Source organism: Podarcis filfolensis (assembly GCF_964270895.1).
Source record: "Podarcis filfolensis genome assembly, chromosome: 1".
Classification (NCBI taxonomy): domain Eukaryota; kingdom Metazoa; phylum Chordata; class Lepidosauria; order Squamata; family Lacertidae; genus Podarcis; species Podarcis filfolensis.
In genome coordinates this window covers 91,686,967-91,705,514 of record NC_139604.1, presented here as the reverse complement: position 1 = coordinate 91,705,514, position 18,548 = coordinate 91,686,967, and the positions used below count along the sequence as shown (strand labels likewise).

General features: G+C 40.8%; 1 protein-coding gene across 2 annotated transcripts in view; it reads right to left on the bottom strand.

The window, feature by feature from the left end:
- Nucleotides 1-3,721: 3,721 nt before the first annotated feature.
- UBR1 (ubiquitin protein ligase E3 component n-recognin 1) overlaps nucleotides 3,722-18,548 on the bottom strand; it is a 57,683-nt gene continuing 42,856 nt past the window's right edge. For both annotated transcript variants that reach the window (XM_083606145.1, XM_083606144.1), the window contains exons 37-47: nucleotides 17,144-17,240; nucleotides 16,805-16,872; nucleotides 16,375-16,525; nucleotides 14,911-14,998; nucleotides 13,193-13,326; nucleotides 12,330-12,438; nucleotides 11,181-11,237; nucleotides 10,150-10,227; nucleotides 8,814-8,984; nucleotides 7,667-7,768; nucleotides 3,722-7,224 (exon numbers count right to left, since the gene is read on the bottom strand). In XM_083606145.1, coding sequence (XP_083462271.1) covers nucleotides 7,083-7,224; nucleotides 7,667-7,768; nucleotides 8,814-8,984; nucleotides 10,150-10,227; nucleotides 11,181-11,237; nucleotides 12,330-12,438; nucleotides 13,193-13,326; nucleotides 14,911-14,998; nucleotides 16,375-16,525; nucleotides 16,805-16,872; nucleotides 17,144-17,240 — 1,197 coding nt within the window. In that variant the 3' untranslated portion in view covers nucleotides 3,722-7,082. The remainder of the gene's footprint in view (nucleotides 7,225-7,666; nucleotides 7,769-8,813; nucleotides 8,985-10,149; nucleotides 10,228-11,180; nucleotides 11,238-12,329; nucleotides 12,439-13,192; nucleotides 13,327-14,910; nucleotides 14,999-16,374; nucleotides 16,526-16,804; nucleotides 16,873-17,143; nucleotides 17,241-18,548) is intronic.

Genomic DNA, 18,548 nt, shown 5'->3' with positions numbered 1-18,548 from the left:
TTTAAATTACATGAAAGTGTGTGTGTGTGTGTGTGTGTGTGTGTGTGTGTGTGTCCATTCATTCTTCTATAAGGATACTAGGAGAAATTCCACCCTGCTTCCTCCTGCACAAGGGGCCATTATGATCCTTTAGTCTGATTTTCTCCCAATTTTCTCAGTAGCAGATTGTGCAGTAAGGAGAAAATTATTCCTTATTAGACATGTGACCTACCTGTAATTTGTTGAAGAATGGCAGCTGCGGCTCAACCCCTTTTGCAAATCACAAGTTCTAGGGAGGAGAGTTGGGGGCAAAAGCAGTTTCTCTGGACATATTTGGATTACTAGTAGTCACCTCAGATAACTGACCTCAGAAATCACCATTTCAGTTGATGGTGAACCAATCTTTTTATGGTAACTTAATTGTGCTTAATGCTACATACATGATTACACGAATCAAGTGATTAAGCGCAGCTCCTTCTGGCATGGAGCCAGGCTCTGATGAAGGAGCCTGCTGTGGGGGTGCCTGTTTGCGCCCTTTCAAAATTGTGCCTGAGGCCACAGCCCCCATGCTATGCCTCTGCACCACAGTGGTACCTATTTATCTACTTGCACTGGCACGCTTTTGAACTGCTAGGTTGGCACCAACCCTTCAAATTCATCAGCATGATTGTCAGATTTTCTTTAATGAGCCCCATTGCAGACTTGCAGAGACCCTTTTTGTAGCTTTGACTGCATCACTCATCTGGAAACAGCCAAATTCTCTTCTTATTCTTTCTCTGTTGGATGGGTGGATTGGTAAGTTACCTAGACAGAGATTGTGTGGGCCAGCATTCTTCTTTAGGACCATTCTCTTTATCATCTATCTATCTATCTATCTATCTATCTATCTATCTATCTATCTATCATCTATCTATCTATCTATCTATCTATCATCTATCATCTATCTATCTATCTATCTATCTATCTATCTATCTATCTATCTATCTATATCTATCTATATCTAATTTGTATACTGCCTTCATCTGAAGATCATAGGGCAGTTCACAACATAACAATGAGAACATAAAATACATAAAGCAAAAACAAAGCACCAACTCCCCTCCCACAACACATTTAAAAGGTCACACAGAGTTTAATCAGACAAAGCCCTGGTTATAGAAAAACGTTTTCACCAGGCGCCTAAAGATATGTAATAAAGACACCAGATAAACCTCCTTGGGGTGAGCATTCCACAAGCAGGGAGCCACTGCAGAAAAGGTCCGTTCTCATGTTGCTGCCCTCTGGACCTCTCACGGAGTGGGAACATGAAGAAGGGCCTCAGAGGGTCTGGGTTGGTTCACAGAGGGAGAGGCGGTTCACTGCCTCTCCTGCAGAAGTAAAGGCCAAGAAGAGCTGGGTGTCATCAACATATTGCTGACCACATATTCCAAACCTCTGGATAACTCCACTCAGCGGTTTCATGTAGATGTTAAAACAACATAGGGGATAAAATCTAACCCTGAGGAACCCCACATTGGAAGCTCCACTGGGCTGAAGAACACTCTCCAAGCAACACCCTCTGGAAACGTCCATCCAAGTATGACTGGAACCAAGGCAAAGCGGTACCACCCACCCCCAACTCTGACAGCTGCTCCAGAAGGAGACCATAGCCGATGGAAACAAAAGCTGCTGAGAGGTTGAGGAGAATGAACAGGGATACATTTCCCCGGTCTCTCTCCCAACCGAGGTAATCATACAGGGCAACCAAAGCAGTTTCTGTGCCAAAACCGGGACGAAACACCGATTGAAAAGGATCTCTTCCATCTTGGGTCCAAACGTTAGGCTACAACACAAATCATCCCCGGCCAGCTTAGTCAATATTCCTCTGCATTTCCAGTCAAGTCATGCATAGAAAGTCATGCAAGCCTCACATGTTCTCAAGCTCTTAAAAGGAGGACAACTAGCCAGTTCTTGTTATAAATGTGAAGTAAGCAATAGTCACCCAGAAATGAAACTAGACAGGCAGAGATGTGGCAAGGCTTTCAAAAAGGTTTCGTGTTTAGAAAAAGTGGACACTCAAGCAGCAACACTTGTTTAAAATTGAGGGGACGAGTAACTTGGAGAGATATGGCAGGCATATTCCTTAGAATCTTTGGCAGAAAAGATTCTAACCCAGAATAGTCTTAGCATTGCTTGTTCGATGACACCTCTAAGGGTGATTTCTCTTTCTGCTTTCTCATACACTTTTGTTTAGTATCTCCTAAGTGCTCATGTACCACCAAGATTATCATGACAGGTTGGAAACCATGGATGTAAGTAAGCATCTAGCCCCAGGGTAGACACGAGCGCAGCCCATAGCCAGTTTTCTGTTGGTCTATTACCCTAGAGCTTGCTGGAATTCTCACAAATAAGGTTGACCCAGCAAGGCATATCACTTAAGTAAGAGTATATAGCCAGGATCACTTAACGCGGATTAATTAAGCTTTAACTGTTAAGTAATCTCTCGTTTTCTTTTTTAAAATGTAAAATGAGCAAGCCAACCTTTCCTAGTGCACCAGTACAATGATACTTCCAACATTTTCCAGAGTTTAGAAATATTTGTGTTCCAACCAAGGAAAACTAGCTCAAATAGCAGCACAGTCCTTATTCAAATTCTCATTAGAGGAGACACAGATGGCATTAGCAAGGCAAGTCTCTAAGCTGCAGCATCTGCTCAGATACAGAAATAAATACGATTTGTTGTAGACTTCTGCTCCTATTTATCATCAATGTGTAAGCCAATCAGAAATAGGAGAGCAACGTGTGTTTTTTAAAAAACACACCTTGCCATACATGGAAATAGATCCACTGCATTCAGACAGTTTAAGACACTGGTCTTAAGGCACCTATATAAGAACCAACGCAAGATCCCCTCATTTGACAGGTATATACATCACATATACTTACACTAGTACAGTGGTACCTCGGGTTACAGACGCTTCAGGTTACAGACTCCGCTAACCCAGAAATAGTACCTCGGGTTAAGAACTTTGCTTCAGGATGAGAACAGAAATTGTGTTCCAGCGGTGCGGCAGCAGCAGGAGGCCCCATTAGCTAAAGTGGTACCTCAGGTTAACAACAGTTTCAGGTTAAGAACGGACCTCCAGAACGAATTAAGTTCTTAACCCGAGGTACCACTGTATACCCCGCCTTGATGATATATAGCTGAAATGTGAACCGCTGCCTCCTCTTAAAATATTGTGACCTGTGATTAGCTAATGCCTCTCTGTAGTTTTTGTTATGTTATGTTGTTATGTTATGTTATGTTTTATGTTGTTATGTTATGTTTTATGTTATGGCAGTTTCACATACAGAGTTTCATAATTTCTTGTGGCACTAAGCAATGAAAATGTTACATCAATATTTTTTTTTGGGGGGGGGGAAAGAGTTCACATATCAGCCATTTGGGAAACACTGAGTTTGTGCTTATAACTCTTGTTATAACAGGCAACCAGTATGTACCAGTCACAGGTATTACTGACATAGCTGTTTATATGACAGATTAGGGTTTGTTTGTTTTTTAAGGAAGACACATAGGTGTAATTTCTGGTTTAAATGTTGGCCATATCTCTCTGCCTGGTTGATATACTTCAGTACTGTGGCAAAAGTGGCATTAAAATATTGGCTGATAATTTCTTAGCTCTTGTCTCTTCATTTTCCTTACCGGATATTATCCATTACAGTTGTCTAGAAACGTAACATTTTGAAATGGAAGTCCACAAGGTATGAGAAGTTACTTTATTTCCTTTTTAAATATACAGATACAAGATATTTTAAAAGGACAAGAACATTATACAAGGCTCAAATTTACATTTTTGCAATTAAAGGATAACAATATATGCATGTATGTAAATAAAATTCCATTCATCTTCCTTATGATTTCTGTCAGTGGCATTAGCACTGTGTGTTCACTAAATACAAATAATCCTCACAGTGAGATAAACTGCATAGTAATTAATGAAACTAAAAATGACCATTCACTCTCATCTGTGCATGAGCTTATTTGCTAGAAAAGTAAAAACACATAAGAACAGAAGTTAGTTTGTTCATTTTGCCTCTGATTTTTCTCAAGTCAGGTTATTAAAAAAAATCAGAGTAAACTGGACAAAAAACCTGACCACTGGAGTAAACACTGTTCAGCTGTATTCCTATATGTGTATCCTTAGCTGGGTAGGAAACTGCACACAAACATCAACTGCCTGCATTATTCCTCAATCTGATCAGACAGCAGAGCTTGACTACACAGGACCCACCCATTCAAGAAAGCGAGAATCCTAGTTACTGGTTGATCAGCAAGAAAAGGAGTCACACATTTTGGATCTCCTACGTTCCTCTTCCCTCTGCTTATGGGTGAACGTTCAGCTTCCTTTAAGGGACTAGGGATGTTAACCTCTAGCTGCTGTGGTTGTACACTGTTGAATTCAGCAAAAAGCAGTGTTCACATGCAATTGAATTAAAAACTAATCTTGCTGAGTACAATCCAGCCAATGTTAAGCATTTTGAAGTGTGATTTCCTATTTCAAAATCAAGAATGCACCTAACTTTCTAACTGAACCAATGGAACTCAGGTGTTGCCTGAATCATGCTCATTGTTTTCAAGAACCAATCCATTGTTTGAGAACTTCACAGTGAAGTTAGCTCTCACATTCCTCATTAGGCATCTGTTTACAAGTCTCTCTTTGCAGTTACCATACTGAATGAGGGATCTTCCTACATCACTATTTTTGATTGGGAGAGGAGAAGTGATTCTTCCATGTGTGAGAACCACCCACCCCAGAAAAATAGAGCAGGATGTCCAAATCAGGATGAGATCCACCTGCACTAACACAGAGCTACCACTGATGACATGCTAAATCTACAGTGGCAAGGCAAGTCCAAGCACAGTTCCCCTTTTAAATCCAAAGTATAATAGTATGAGCAAATGGATATATAATCAAAACATATCACAGTAGAGTGAACATGACCAAGACACCATGAACACTATCTAATCTCTTCTTACCATGCAGTGCTTCTGGAACATTTTGCAGTAATCTCAGCACACATGTTTTTGCAACGACTGTTTCCCCCCTCTATAACCAGCGTAAACCTCTGTTTGGAATTTTCCAAAATGATGTTTATGTGCCGAGTTTCTAATACCCAGAAAACTATCCAAGAAAACAACAAAATCTTCATGGCAATATTCTGGACGCTATATGAAATGCACAAGGAAACTTACGTGGATAAGCAAACAAAGATTTTGAAGAAATTATCTAGGTACCAAAACATAATTAAAAAGTATAACTCACTGTAGTTCAGAAGCAGACAGTGGGGCGGAGCAGTGGTGCTTACTTTACCACCTGGCAGTGAAGTCTCTGCTGCTGACCAGGAGGGAAATTGGGAAGGGCAAGGCAACAGGAAAACCAGTGCTGTGTATATGCCATAGTGGCTCTGCCAGTGCATTTGCACAGCGCTGACCTCCATGTTGCCTTGCCCCTCCCACTCCTGGGGAGGCAGCAGAGACTCCACTGCCAGGATATCAGGTAAGTGTGGCTGCCTTGGCTCCACCACCCACTATCCTATGAACAGTGATAACTCATCAGTGCACTAATTAGGATTTATACAATATGAAACGTGAAATCCTATCTTTGGATTTCACTGTCTGTCATTCTTCTTTCTTTGCCAAATGGAGACGGGGTTTTTCCCAAATACTCAGAACATTTATTTTCTCGCACACAAACCCACACATTTTCTTATCCTCACTCTTAAAATCTTAAATATACACAAAAGACTCCAAAAAGAAAGTAGGAAGGCTAGAGTACACAAATAAAATGCACCATCAGGATAATTTAACTTTTAAGACAAAAAAGGGGGTGATTCCTTGAAGGGGATAGTTACAAAAGGCTTATTGGGAAAGTTTTTCCTCTCTCATCACTATGTCCCTCTGACATAGTTATGGCTATAATCAGTATACAAGGAAGATGTGACTACAACATTTCAATATCAACTTCTATAAATGGGGCACCCTCGAGAGCTATTGAAAACAACTTGTTTGTGGAATCAGCATGATGAAACCAGACAACATGCAGTCACTGAAGTCTCCCACAGAACCAAAAACATAAAACTGAATGAAAAGCCCTTTGTACATACACTGAACTAATTTCCATTTTTATTTTATTGTTCCTATTAACCTCTAAGGTGGTGTTAGTAGCTGCTTGAGAGCAGGTGCTCATTTAAATGGCTTCTTTTGCTGCAGTCTGGGGCCTATGATGGTCCACAGTAAGAAAGATGGCTATGGGGAACATCTGGCTACCCATGGCAGCAGGTAGCCAAACTCCTGGGCTGCAATGCTGGAGAGCACAACAACGACAGTTACAAGGTGCTCATCTGGCTATGCCAAAAGCAAAACATTGACTTTCTGATGCATTAAAGCTAACTGGAAGCTTTTGTGGTGACTTAATGAGTGAATGGGTCCTTCACAAGCCTCAAAGCATTTTCAGTAACTTCTAAAATTCCCCTCTGTGCTCCATCCTCACACTGCTCCTATGGATTACTAGATGCCTGGTAACACTACTTCCCCTAAGAATAAGTCACAGACCACGCCAGTCACAGGGTGTGGCTACTCTGAGTGTTGCTAAACTGGAGGAAGAAGCCAGATGCAGAGTCGTGGGAGGAAGGATTAAATAGGTTTAAGTACAATGTTCTCATATTCAGATGCACTGGAGCCGTTTAAGTAATAGCAGTTCTATTCTGAACTGCTGCTGATATACATGAAGGGAAATATTATCTGATCCTTTCATCGAAAGATGACAGGCGGAAAATTGAAGCACCTAAATTAGTCATATGAAAAGCAGACTCCGGCGGAAAAGTAATTCCCCAAAGACATCCACTGACCAGCCCGCTTCTACAGAACCCAGCAATTTCTGGTTCTGATCAATCAATAATCACACTGAGAGGTTGTGTGCATGCATATTTCTCTAAGCAAAGTTGACCCACCAAAAACTGTTTAGTTTAGTGGGCTAGGGATTTCTCCTTAAAATAAGCGTCTTATTATTTCATGTGTAAATTTTAAAGAGACTCAGTCGTAGTAAACTAGAAGAGCCTGACACTCAGAGCAGGTGCCAGTTGAATCCAAAGAAGATCTGATTAGTTTCCTGGCTTCGGGCAATCTCTTCTATGATGCAGTGTTGCTGCCAGAGCAAGTGGAGTTTCCTGTACCTTTCATGACACAAATGCAGAGGATTGCCTCGCCTTTGGAAGAGAAACAAGAAGAATATACACATTAGGGTTTGAGAAAACTGTAAGTGGCAAGTACGTTTAACTTTGCTTTATTCTGACATATTTAGGTTGGTGTATGTACAACATGCTAGCTACTAACAGGGAATAATCACAGTTAACTCGCAAAGAAATGCATTTATGGCTAGCCACCAGTCTCACCAAAGAACTTTTGCTAGCAACAAAAGCCTCTGTTGTTAAGCAGTCAAACAACAAGTTACTGGCATTGTAAATGTATGTTTATGTTGAAAAGGTTAAGAACAGCCAGAAGGCATCCAAACAGTTACTTTAAAATACCAAGAGAAGGTTATTTGCCAGATTTTTGGCATCAGATAATTGTAGTAAAAAAGCATAAGAAGATAACATAAAAAGCAGCAAAGTGAAATTTCCTAGGCAACAGAGCAAAGCATCTACTTACGCCAGATTTGGGTCTGTTTCTCCATATTCATCTAGATATGGTGCAGGATAGAAAGAGCCTCTGGTTTTCCCTCCTATTAAGATAACTTTGCAGTCCCTGATTCTAAAGCAGAAACAGTTATGTTAAAGAGAAAGTCCCCAAGATGGCAGTGGTCTCAGTACACCACTCACTTTGAAGAATATGTAAGCACAGTAAATAGTGTTGCCTATTTAAAGCCCAGTATTTCTAACATAGCAGTATCCTTGGCAGTCACCAGAGGAGGAATGACCGCTGGTATGATCGCAGAAAGAAGAAACGCTATGGTGCATCTGCAGCAGCACAAACACTTTCATCTGCCCCAGCTGCAACAAAACATGTCTCTCCTGCATCGGTCTCTACAGACACAACAGGCACTGCAACCTTCCAAAAGCTCGACCTCACCCCCAAAGGCGCACTCCTCCACTGTATCCTCTACTGTATCCTGAGACAGACAACAACAATTTCTAATATCCTTTTGTATGCAGACTTTCTGGGAAGGTGAGAAAATGAACAAGATACTCCCTGAATTCATATGTGTGAACGGTAGGTTGCTGAGTTACTACGACCAGATCAGGGTACTGTATGGGTAATTATAGCACAAAAAACATTTCTGCCCTTAATGAGCAACTCTGGGCTATAGTGTAAGGAATTAAAAAGAAACACGAGACCTCTGTAGTCAGCCCCATTTTATGATTTAGGTTAAGATGATCTGATCCTAAAGATAAAGAAATTCCCAAGTCTCACAAGCTCTAGTATTTTAAACTGTATTATGGGAAATGAACAAGCTAAAACCAATGTTCATCTATGTACATCTATGTATCTATGTACAGTCTACACCTTGGTACTTGTACGTTTTGGCTACATAAGTGTTTCAGTTTTTGAACGTTCTTTGGAAGCCAACGACGCAGCTTCCGCAACTTCTGATTGAGTGCAGGAAGCTCCTGCTGCCCATCAGAAGCCGCGCCTTGGTTTCTGAACGGTTCCCCGAACAGATTAAGTTCGACAACCAAGGTACGACTGTAATGTTCTTGTAATAGTCTAAAAGAAAAATCGGCATGGCATTTGGCACATCAACACCCCATCCTTCCGATTAATTTCAGTGGGCTTGACACTCTACTCTGTTACCTACTTGAGAAAAATGCACACTCCAGCACCACAGTGGACAGCATGTGAAGTGCAGGCTCCCAGTTCCTCCCCATTCACCAGCTCCTGACAGCAGGTATTTTCAGAGCATAGCATAGCCCCACAGAACAAGCACAACACGGGGTGCTTGGTTTCATCATCAGAGGATCGGGGGCATCTGGAAAGGTAAAGTTAACTGGTGAATGACATTTGGAACCAAGAGGGAGATTAGAAAACAAAAATGTGAGAAGGACATTATTTGCCAAGTCGGCTTGTGAACAAAAACCTGTTTCATTGCTAACTTTTATTTTATCAGGCCGTCTTTAGAAACTTGATGATAAAATATCCTTTTTTTCTAATGGGATGCCTCCAGATGTACACCAGCTGATGTACAGAAAAAATAGCTAGAATAATTCTGAAACTAGCATGCCATTCAAATTAAAATAGAATTTTATGCTTCAAAGTTACTTCCAGTGATTCTGAATGCAGACTGAGGAGGTGTGGTTTAGGTTCAGATGGAATGCAAAACCATATATCGTTCTAATGTCTGAGCCCAATGGGAGTGGAAGTTGTAATCATATTGTTTATTGTTTTTACACTGTACACCACCTAGAGATTTTAAAAATATTAAGGGGCTTATAAATGATTTTAAATAAAATAAATAATTCACTTCAGAAATGTTGTGATGGGCAAGTGAAATTTCCAATGCACTTTGCAAATTCTGAACACGATAAAATTCAATATTGCACAAGTTTAACCATTTTATTAGTCAGTATAACCTGTTACTACTCCAGTGGTAATAATATCTCCTTATCCTAAAATGAAAATTGTATGATCTACAGCTAAAAGGAATCAGTGCTTCCAAACCATTGGTTTTATACACAATTTCAGACAAATTTCTCCATATATACAAAATTTAAATACAACTTTAGTTTTTATAAACCTAAACTGCAAGGGGGGAACCTGATATTTGAACCAAGTCCATTTACCACTTTTAATTTTTTTTGCAATACCATTTGCACAATCAAATTGTGCTGCTTTTTCAATTTTTTTTAAAAAGGCTATATATGTCTACCCAGTGCTTGTTTTCTAAAAAAATGTTTAGGGGTACTCTCATTTTCCTACTCATATTGAAATACTGCCCCTCAATGAGGCCAAACTTCGATTCACAAAATGTTTAGGGGTATACGTATCCCTGTATCCACCCAGAAAAAAAGCACCGTGTCTACCTTAAAATTATTCTCTTGGCACAATTATGCAACATATCTCGATCTTTTAGACAGAACGCAGTTTTATGAAGAACAAATCCATAAAAAGTCACAAAAGAAACTTCTAATTCTCACCTAAACTGAGAGCCTTTATTGAGAAGGCAACTGTAGTCTTCTGGAAGCTCTACCAATTTATTTCTTTTTCTTGGGTACCTAGTTAATTCAAGTAAGAAGAATTACGACACTCCAGGATACAAAAGCACATCAAAGAAACAGCTACCAAGTATTCTTCTGCTGAACTTTAAAACGTTCAAATTTCATCCAAAATTTGCAAAGGCTGATGACACAAAGACAGCTATGATCTCTGCAGTAGGAGCTTGCAAGTGATAGTTATACATTAGAACCTTGCTATAGGGAATTCAGCCTATGAGTAAGCAGTCTAGGGAAATTATATTGCAGAGGACAGGCCACGATTAGCACTCTGGTTCACTGTGTGTTCTGTTTGACCTGTTGCTTGCTTTCCCCTTTATTTCTAATAAAAGTTTCACAATTGGGCTGGTTGGATCAGTGTGTGACTGCCACATGCCTAGATCACTTTGGGTCAAATGCTATTAGAAGTCTAGGGCCAGAGTGGTAAAGCCAGGAATTTGCCATATTCCCAAGGAGAAACAGAAAGCTAGATAGCAGGCGTTACGCTCTGCGTAACTGCAAGAAACTGGCTGGAGGCACGAGGCATACTGGTGAAAGCTTTAAGTTCACTGCGTGTTCCGCGTTTTCCCCTTGTTTCTAGGGCTGTACATAACTGAAAACGGGGTGATGGCAGATAACAAGATAACAACTACCAGATAACAAGAACCAACTGGCAGCATTGCAGGGATGTTGTGCAGCAGCTGGGCAAGGAAGGTGGTGTGAAAGGCTGTCCTGAGCACCCACCTTCTTCACACAATGCAGCTGGCGCCATGTGCACTACTGTTCTTATCAGAACAGAAATACTGTGGAAGTTTGGTTATCTACTCTCCTGACATTTCTGTATTTACCCAAGAGCAGATGTTTGGGGAAGCAATATATCTAAAAGCAAAGGGGCAAGGGGCACTGATGAAAACACACTGCCAAATATTAAAATACAACCAAGACTGCTGTTTCAGGAAAAAAGAAGTAAAACTGACCTTATTCCAATACTTTTCCCCTTCAGAAAGCTGAGTACAGCAGGATCCGCACACCACCTGCATGTGAAATTCTCCATCAGGACAATAATATATTGTAGTACTGTCCACTGCTAGCTTGGTTCCCAAAACTACCAGTTAAATTGGTGTTTTGCTACTCTTACTCATAACTGGAATCATTCCCTCTCCTGCCCTGAAGTGGTGAATAAATCCTGTCACAGATTAGAAGTGTGCATGCACACAAAAGCTTATACCAAGAACAAACTTAGTTGGTCTCTAAGGTGCTACTGGACAATTTTTTTATTTTCTTATATATTCCAACTTTGATTTTCAGTTTGGCACACTGGATGCCCACAAAGATTTTGGGTCGGTATGACTGGCCAGCAACCCCCAAAAGGTGTTTGCTTTTCCTAAGGCCATAAACAAAGGCAGAACCATCTCCCTTGATACAAAGGTGCTCAGATAACTAATGAGAAGCAAGAACTTAATTTTAGAAAACTAAGTTTTGCTATAATATAATAATACAATACAATACAATACAATACAATACAATACAATACAATATAATATAATATAATCTCACATTTAACACAGTTAAGTAAGCTGAAATATGTTAGGCTGCCTGTATTCAGGTTATGCCTGTTCTACCCTGAAAGACACATCAACACACTCTGTATCCTCACAGCCCATCCCCATCACATTTCTGGGTCTGTCCTTTTAACCCAGTGCAACTTTGCAAACTTGTTCTGAGTCTTCTGGATCAACAGACACCTTCATATGGCTTACCCATGGTCACAACACACAGTAGCCTAAGTTGTGCAATGATGGTGGCTAAATGATCCCACTTTGAGGCAGGGGGTTAGAATAGATCAGCCTTTGCCAACTTGGTTCCCTACTGGACATCCTGAACTATACCTCCCACCACCCCTAGCCAACTGTGAGGGCCAAGACTGGTGGGAATTGTAGTCCAAGACATCCAGAGGGCACCAAGTTGGCAAAGGCTAGACTAGACAATCTCAATTCCACTGCACTCTATGGTTCCCAGCCCACTCTTTCTCACCCAGCCAACAGTTTCTGGATGTTGGGACAATCCTATGCTCTATGTGAGAACCTGAAAAAACATGCAGATTTTTCTCCCAACAGCAGTCATACCTCTGGAGCAAGGGCTCTATAGTATCCCAATATTCTTGGAAAAGCAAGAACAGATTGGTGGGTAGAGACAAGTATCCACAAAGAGCCTTGAATTGGCCTTCTTCTGAAACTGCAAAGGAAAAAGATGTTAGACGTACCTTCAAGTGCAGCAGCTAACATAAAAAAACCCTTTTCCTGTTAAAAGTGAATACTCGGTGCAGATTTAGAAAGTAAAAATATATCAGATGAAGACAGTAGCCAGTTTGGAATGACAGCCAAGAACTACTTTGGATAAGACTTTTGCTGCTGTGGAGGGAATGGACGTAGTCACATTGAAATCTGTCAGTTATTTTTCTCCGTAAGTCAATGTGAACCGTTGTTGTGAATGCACAAATTGTAACCTCCCCATGTTAAGGAAGACTACAGCTGCTTCTGTGGGAGCAAATTATTTTGGAGGTACCCCCTACTCTTTGTCGGGTGTAAATTTCTTAGTGCTGATGTGCCCGTTATGGAAGAGCAGATTTAGACTGAAGGTCTGGGAAGAAAGAACTTCGTATGAGAGAGGCAGTGGGAGTGTGGCCAGGGCAATCTTGTGCCACTGGGGTTAAAGGTATTGCAGTCCAGAGCATTTAAGGCTTTATAGGTCAACATCAACACTTTGAATTGGGCCTGGAAACTAACTGGCAGTCAGGATTGGTGTTGTATGCTCAAACGGTCTTGCCCTGGTGAGCAATGTTAAACTAGAGATTATTTATGGAGAAGGATTTTTTAATATATATCAAAAGAACTTTTTGAAAACCATTTTGTAGTGGTTGATACTGTTCAGCACATTTTTAATCTGGCGTTACCTTGGCATGCTGAGATTACCACGCTCTGCTACTTACCCGATGAAAGTTCTTCTGGTGGAGGCACTCCCAGCAAATAGTGGAAAAACAAAGCAGCACAATGGAGGTAGGGCATGATGCCCTTCTTAATGCAATCCCACAAATACCAGCCTGCAACTGTTTGGCTATAACAACTGCAATAAAGATTTGAATATGTGTATTTAGTATCTTAGGTTGTCAACAACATTTAATTTATTCATTAAAATTCTATCCCACACTTCCTCCCAAAGGAGGGCAGGGTGGCAACTAAGCAGAAAAACAATACAATTAAAAACCAAGTTGAAAACATTAAGTACATCTAAATACATAGAAAAAGAGTCACATGTTCTTCCTAACTAATGTTTTCAAGGTTGCCAGGCAAGCATCTTTCAGCTATCAATTGCCTGGAATATTTTAAAATCCCCTCTGAATGTTACTAACGAAGGAGACAGACACACCTCACCATGGAGGGAGAACCACAAATTCCACAAATGGAGAGCCACCACCAAGGAGGTCTTGCCATGGGTCAGGTTTTAAAACATGATATAAATTCCTGACTGATTAAATACAAATGGTTTAATGGTGAAGATTAAAAAGGTCCCTCACTGAAAGAGAGATACTTTTTAAGCTGCTTTTTAATAAAATACCAATATTTCCGTCACACACAAATGTATATATACACACTTGGATGCTTTGTAGAGAAGTGATTACAGCACACTTCTAACCCTCCCCACTTCTTCAAACCTCTGTGGTTCGAAGGAGAAATGGGATGGTAGTCTGAAAGCCATTTGTAAACATCCCTGCTCAATGTTGTTTACAAGGTACTGTTTGAAAACCTGAAGTTCAACAATCAGGTGACTGACAGGTGAGTGGCCCAGCCTGCCTGTCAACTTCGGCCCATCAGAGGCGGAGAAGGTAAAGATCAGGTCCTCTTGCCAGAAAGGTTTCTCTACCCCTGCCCAAGAGCTTGAAGGCAGTTTTTTTAAAAAATGTAGAAGTAAAAAACTGTTACAGGAACTTTGCACATAGTATTACAACTATGTCAGATCCTGATTTGATAATCAACCTTTCTCCCTTCTTTCCTGGGGAATGTGAAACATCAGTACAGTAAGGTAGCAACGCTAGTCCATAAGAAAGAAAACCCAAATCGTATTAGGGCAATGCTTTTATTAAGCCAATGAAAAACGTTACAAAATGTGTGCAAGCTTTTGAATTCTCCATGAATTCTCATCAGGCTAGAACTACAACTACAACTCATGACCACTGGCTATGCTGGCTAGGAATGATGGGAGTTGTAGTCCAACAACATCTAGGCACCTGAAGTTGAGAAAAGCTGGTCTAGATTATAAACAAAGCAAGGTTTGGGGATGGGAGTGGGAGTGGGATACTTGGCTGGTGGTGAATGTATTCTGTCTTCCAGAAGCCTTAAGTTCAACTTCAAACCTGCACAGCACCTCTCACCACCTCACTGGAATACTTGATACTTCCCTTAAAAGATACCTATCTTAAAACACTGAAAACACTTAAAACACTGACCAGACGCAGACTCCATTGTTTCACAACCAGCCATATTTTAAACTCCCCTTCTCAGCTTTCTTTACCATCTACCTTAGGGAAGAGTTCTAGAGAACCTTAAAGCTAGCACACTATTTTGTGACATTTTGTTTGTCCTAATAATGGAGCTGGATTCAACACAATGCACTCCTGATCCATCAAAATGTTGCAGAGAAGCTACTTACCCACTTGTGTACCTGCAAATTTCTTTACAGAAAGAATCAGCTGCTCGTGCTTCCTCACTGTCATGCTGTACTTGTGCAGACAGGCACTCTGCAAAAAACAATTTTAAAAAGATTGGATCTCTTCCCATAATAGTATCTACAAATTTTCGTGTACTTTTTCTCTTCTATAACAATCCACTCTTTTTACATTAATATTTACTTATTTATGTAATGCCATCAACGTGCATGGGAGAAACAGCATGTCCCAAGTCACTTCTAAATCCAGGACAAACATAGAAGTGGACTATAATTTGCCTCAACTCCACAATGCCAGGCTAGGGGGGAAATTAACCTTAAAGTCCAGAAGACATCTATGCAAATCAAAAGGCAGGCTGGAACTTGTAGTCACCACCTTGATAATATTGTTGGGGCAGATGTCCTGATGCTGTTGACTAGCGTGAAACAGCGGTGTAGACATGGGCTGATTTTGTTGGAACAACACGCTTACCAACTTCACATTCAGCTTGCTGACAATTAACACACAAAAGTAGGTAGATGAAGTAGCTTTCATGCTGTCTCTTTTCAGGCCCTTTATTTAATCACTACTTTACCAGAGATACCCAGTTAAAATTATGGAACCAAGCAAGTGGAGTTTTGGAGATATAAGACCCAGTCTTCTAAATCACAATGGTTAAACTCAAGACAATGAACAATAGGAAAAGTTCCATATAAAAAGAGGAACGTTAAAAGCATTAATATAAGCATGTGCAATGACAGGTGGGAAATCAAAAGCTGTAGTTCAGCATGAAGTTCACCAGTATGGGAGTTTCCAGCAAGTTGTTGACATCCTTATACAGCTGCCCTAGCCAATGAACACAGTAACTGCTCTAACCAGATATGTTGTAAACCAGGAGCCAGTGGTCTGGTTCACACATCCCTTTATAACATGGTTAAGTTAAACTGTGGTTTCAAGATAATCATGCAGCATGCTACAGCATGGAGCAAAACTTGTGGCTGGTTTGCGCCTCCATCACTCCTGCCATGCTGCTAGGTTTAGCTTAGCATTATATTAAAATCCAGGCTCATGGTTTGCGTCTCTCCAAACAAGCCAAGAGCTATAACCAAGGTTTGTTTTTGGCTTATAGGCCTGATTTGTTTGCAAAGACACAAATCATCAGTTCAGGGATAGCACCTATATGCTCCAAACAGTTGTTAGACGTAGGAAAGGGTTAGGTGTGTGCAACCATGCTTGGATTTCGTAGCTGGATGGAGGCAAGGGATAATTTTAAGACCCATGAAGGAAATCTCTTCTGTCAGCAGATCTTTTTCCTTGCCACTTAGGTCCTAGAATGTCAGCAGGTGAACACTCTACCATACAAATATATGGAACTATTTTTGAGAACTGGAAGGCATAAAAGCCTCCTGGCGAAACATCTAAAAGTATTATGTTATCTAGAAAAACCTAAACACAAAAGATACCATCACCTGTAGTTGTAGTGAGAATAATTTGGGTTATGTGTGCCATAGTGACCAAGTGGAAGAGGTAGAGATTGTTACAGGCAGAGCTGATCGATGAAGGTTGTAAGTCCACAGTATCCTCCCAATACAAAGATGGAAATGATAACACAGCACCAACCTAAAAAAGAAATAAAGACACTGATAGGCCTGGCACTCATCACAAATTAAACTGTCCATTTGCAGGGGCATTTTTTACATCACAGACTCAAGGCTTAGGAAACAAACACAAGTCAAATCCAAAATGAATCAAAGGCACTCTCAAGGTAATTCCCACAAAGGACTGCCCCAGGAACTGTTACAGACATGACTCCAGACTGTACAAGCCATGGAACTAATATCTGCACACAATCTCAAACTTTAAGAGCATCATCGCCAAGAGAATCCTGCACACACTTACCAAAACATGAAACAGATCCACGTCTAGAAGGGATGGTGTGTCTTCCGCTTTTAAACTGGGCAGAAGAACTACAAGAGCAAAATATATATTAAATGGAAATTCTGACTGTCTGCTTTCAATAAAACAGATTGCAAAGAAAGGGTTTGCAATGATGTAAGATTCCCTGCCCCCCGCATTGTCAATTCTTGTTTCTTCAAGCTTACTAGACGAAAAATAAAAACCCACAAAAGCTTATGCCTCTTATCTGAAAAATATTTTACTGTTTTAGAGAAGGAATCTTTCCAAGAAGACTTTACTTATTTCCAAAACTTATAATGGGGGGAAAAAACACCATGTTACCTCCTAGGAGACGTACAAGATGTTGCTGGATCAGGCTTTGTGGCAATGTAATCCTCTGAGCAACTGCAAACTGCAGCAATGCTTTAAGACCACTGTGCTAGAGGGTGAGGAGATAAAGGAGAAAGGTTTGGTTAGATGAGGGCTGTGCTTCCCCATCCCTATTCTCTAAAAATATTTGGGTTCTAGTGGCTGGAGATAGCAGCCAGGACCTGGGCTCCTTACAGGGAGAAAGGAAGGAAAAAGGCAAGTAAAGAAGATGGCATTTGGATTGCAAACTCCTGCATAGCAATTAACAAATGCCAAAACAAATGTCAGATGGAAAATTATATATGACATAGCCTGAGCAACTACTTAAGCAATGGTCCAGTGGTTACATATACCTGATCTCCACACACACACACACACACACACACACACACACACAACTTACTTGTTTTGTTTAATTGTGTCGCTAGGCCGACTGTTGACTTGAGATAATCAAAGTTCAAAGCCTTGCTGAGCACATGAATAAGACAATACATCAGGCAATATCCAATGTCAAGCGAGCAAATGCAAGGAAGTCCCCCTTTCTCTCCTTTCCTGAACCCCCTGAGCAACCCCCCCAAAACCTGCTCCATGTGGTTAAGGCAGCATTTGAGAGGAAGGGGAAATCCTACTGCACAAGCCAAAGTCCACTGTGCCAGCAGGATACCACTGGATGCCAATCCATAGGTTCCCCAGCACTGGAACCGAAGTATTCCTTAATTTTTTTGTCTGAACTTTCTACTTGTGGTACAGTGATAATAAAGTATTTCTATATTTCTATAAAACACACTCATTAAACACAAGTCCTACCCTGCACCACCCCTACATTTGGAAGCGTGTTATGTGAATAACTAGTTTATGAAAGAAGTGTAATAAATGCAGTTGCTGTGCTCAATAGTCTACCTATAGCGGCACATTAGGACCTTACCTCATGGCAACACGAGAACAGGGCCTTCTCTGCAGTGGCTCCGTGTCTGTGGAATGCTCTCCCCAGGGAAGTTCACCTGGCGCCTGCATTGTACATCTTTAGGCACCACGCAAAAACGTTCCTTTTTAACCAGGGCTTTGGTTGACCTGATGGACATCCTATACCCTTTTAAAATGTGGCTCTTTGGGGGGGGGGCGTGTTATTGGGTTATTGTTCTGGCTCTGATTTTATATATTGTGATCTTTTCTGTGAACGACACTGAGACCTCTGGGTATGGGTCAGTATATAAATTCAATAAATAAATTCAATAAATAAATCCATTAAATAAATAACTGATGTGGGACGTGGGTGGCACTGTGAGTTAAACCACAGAGCCTAGGACTTGCCGATCAGAAGGTCGGTGGTTTGAATCCCCGCGACGGGGTGAGCTCCCGTTGCTTCGTCCCAGCTCCT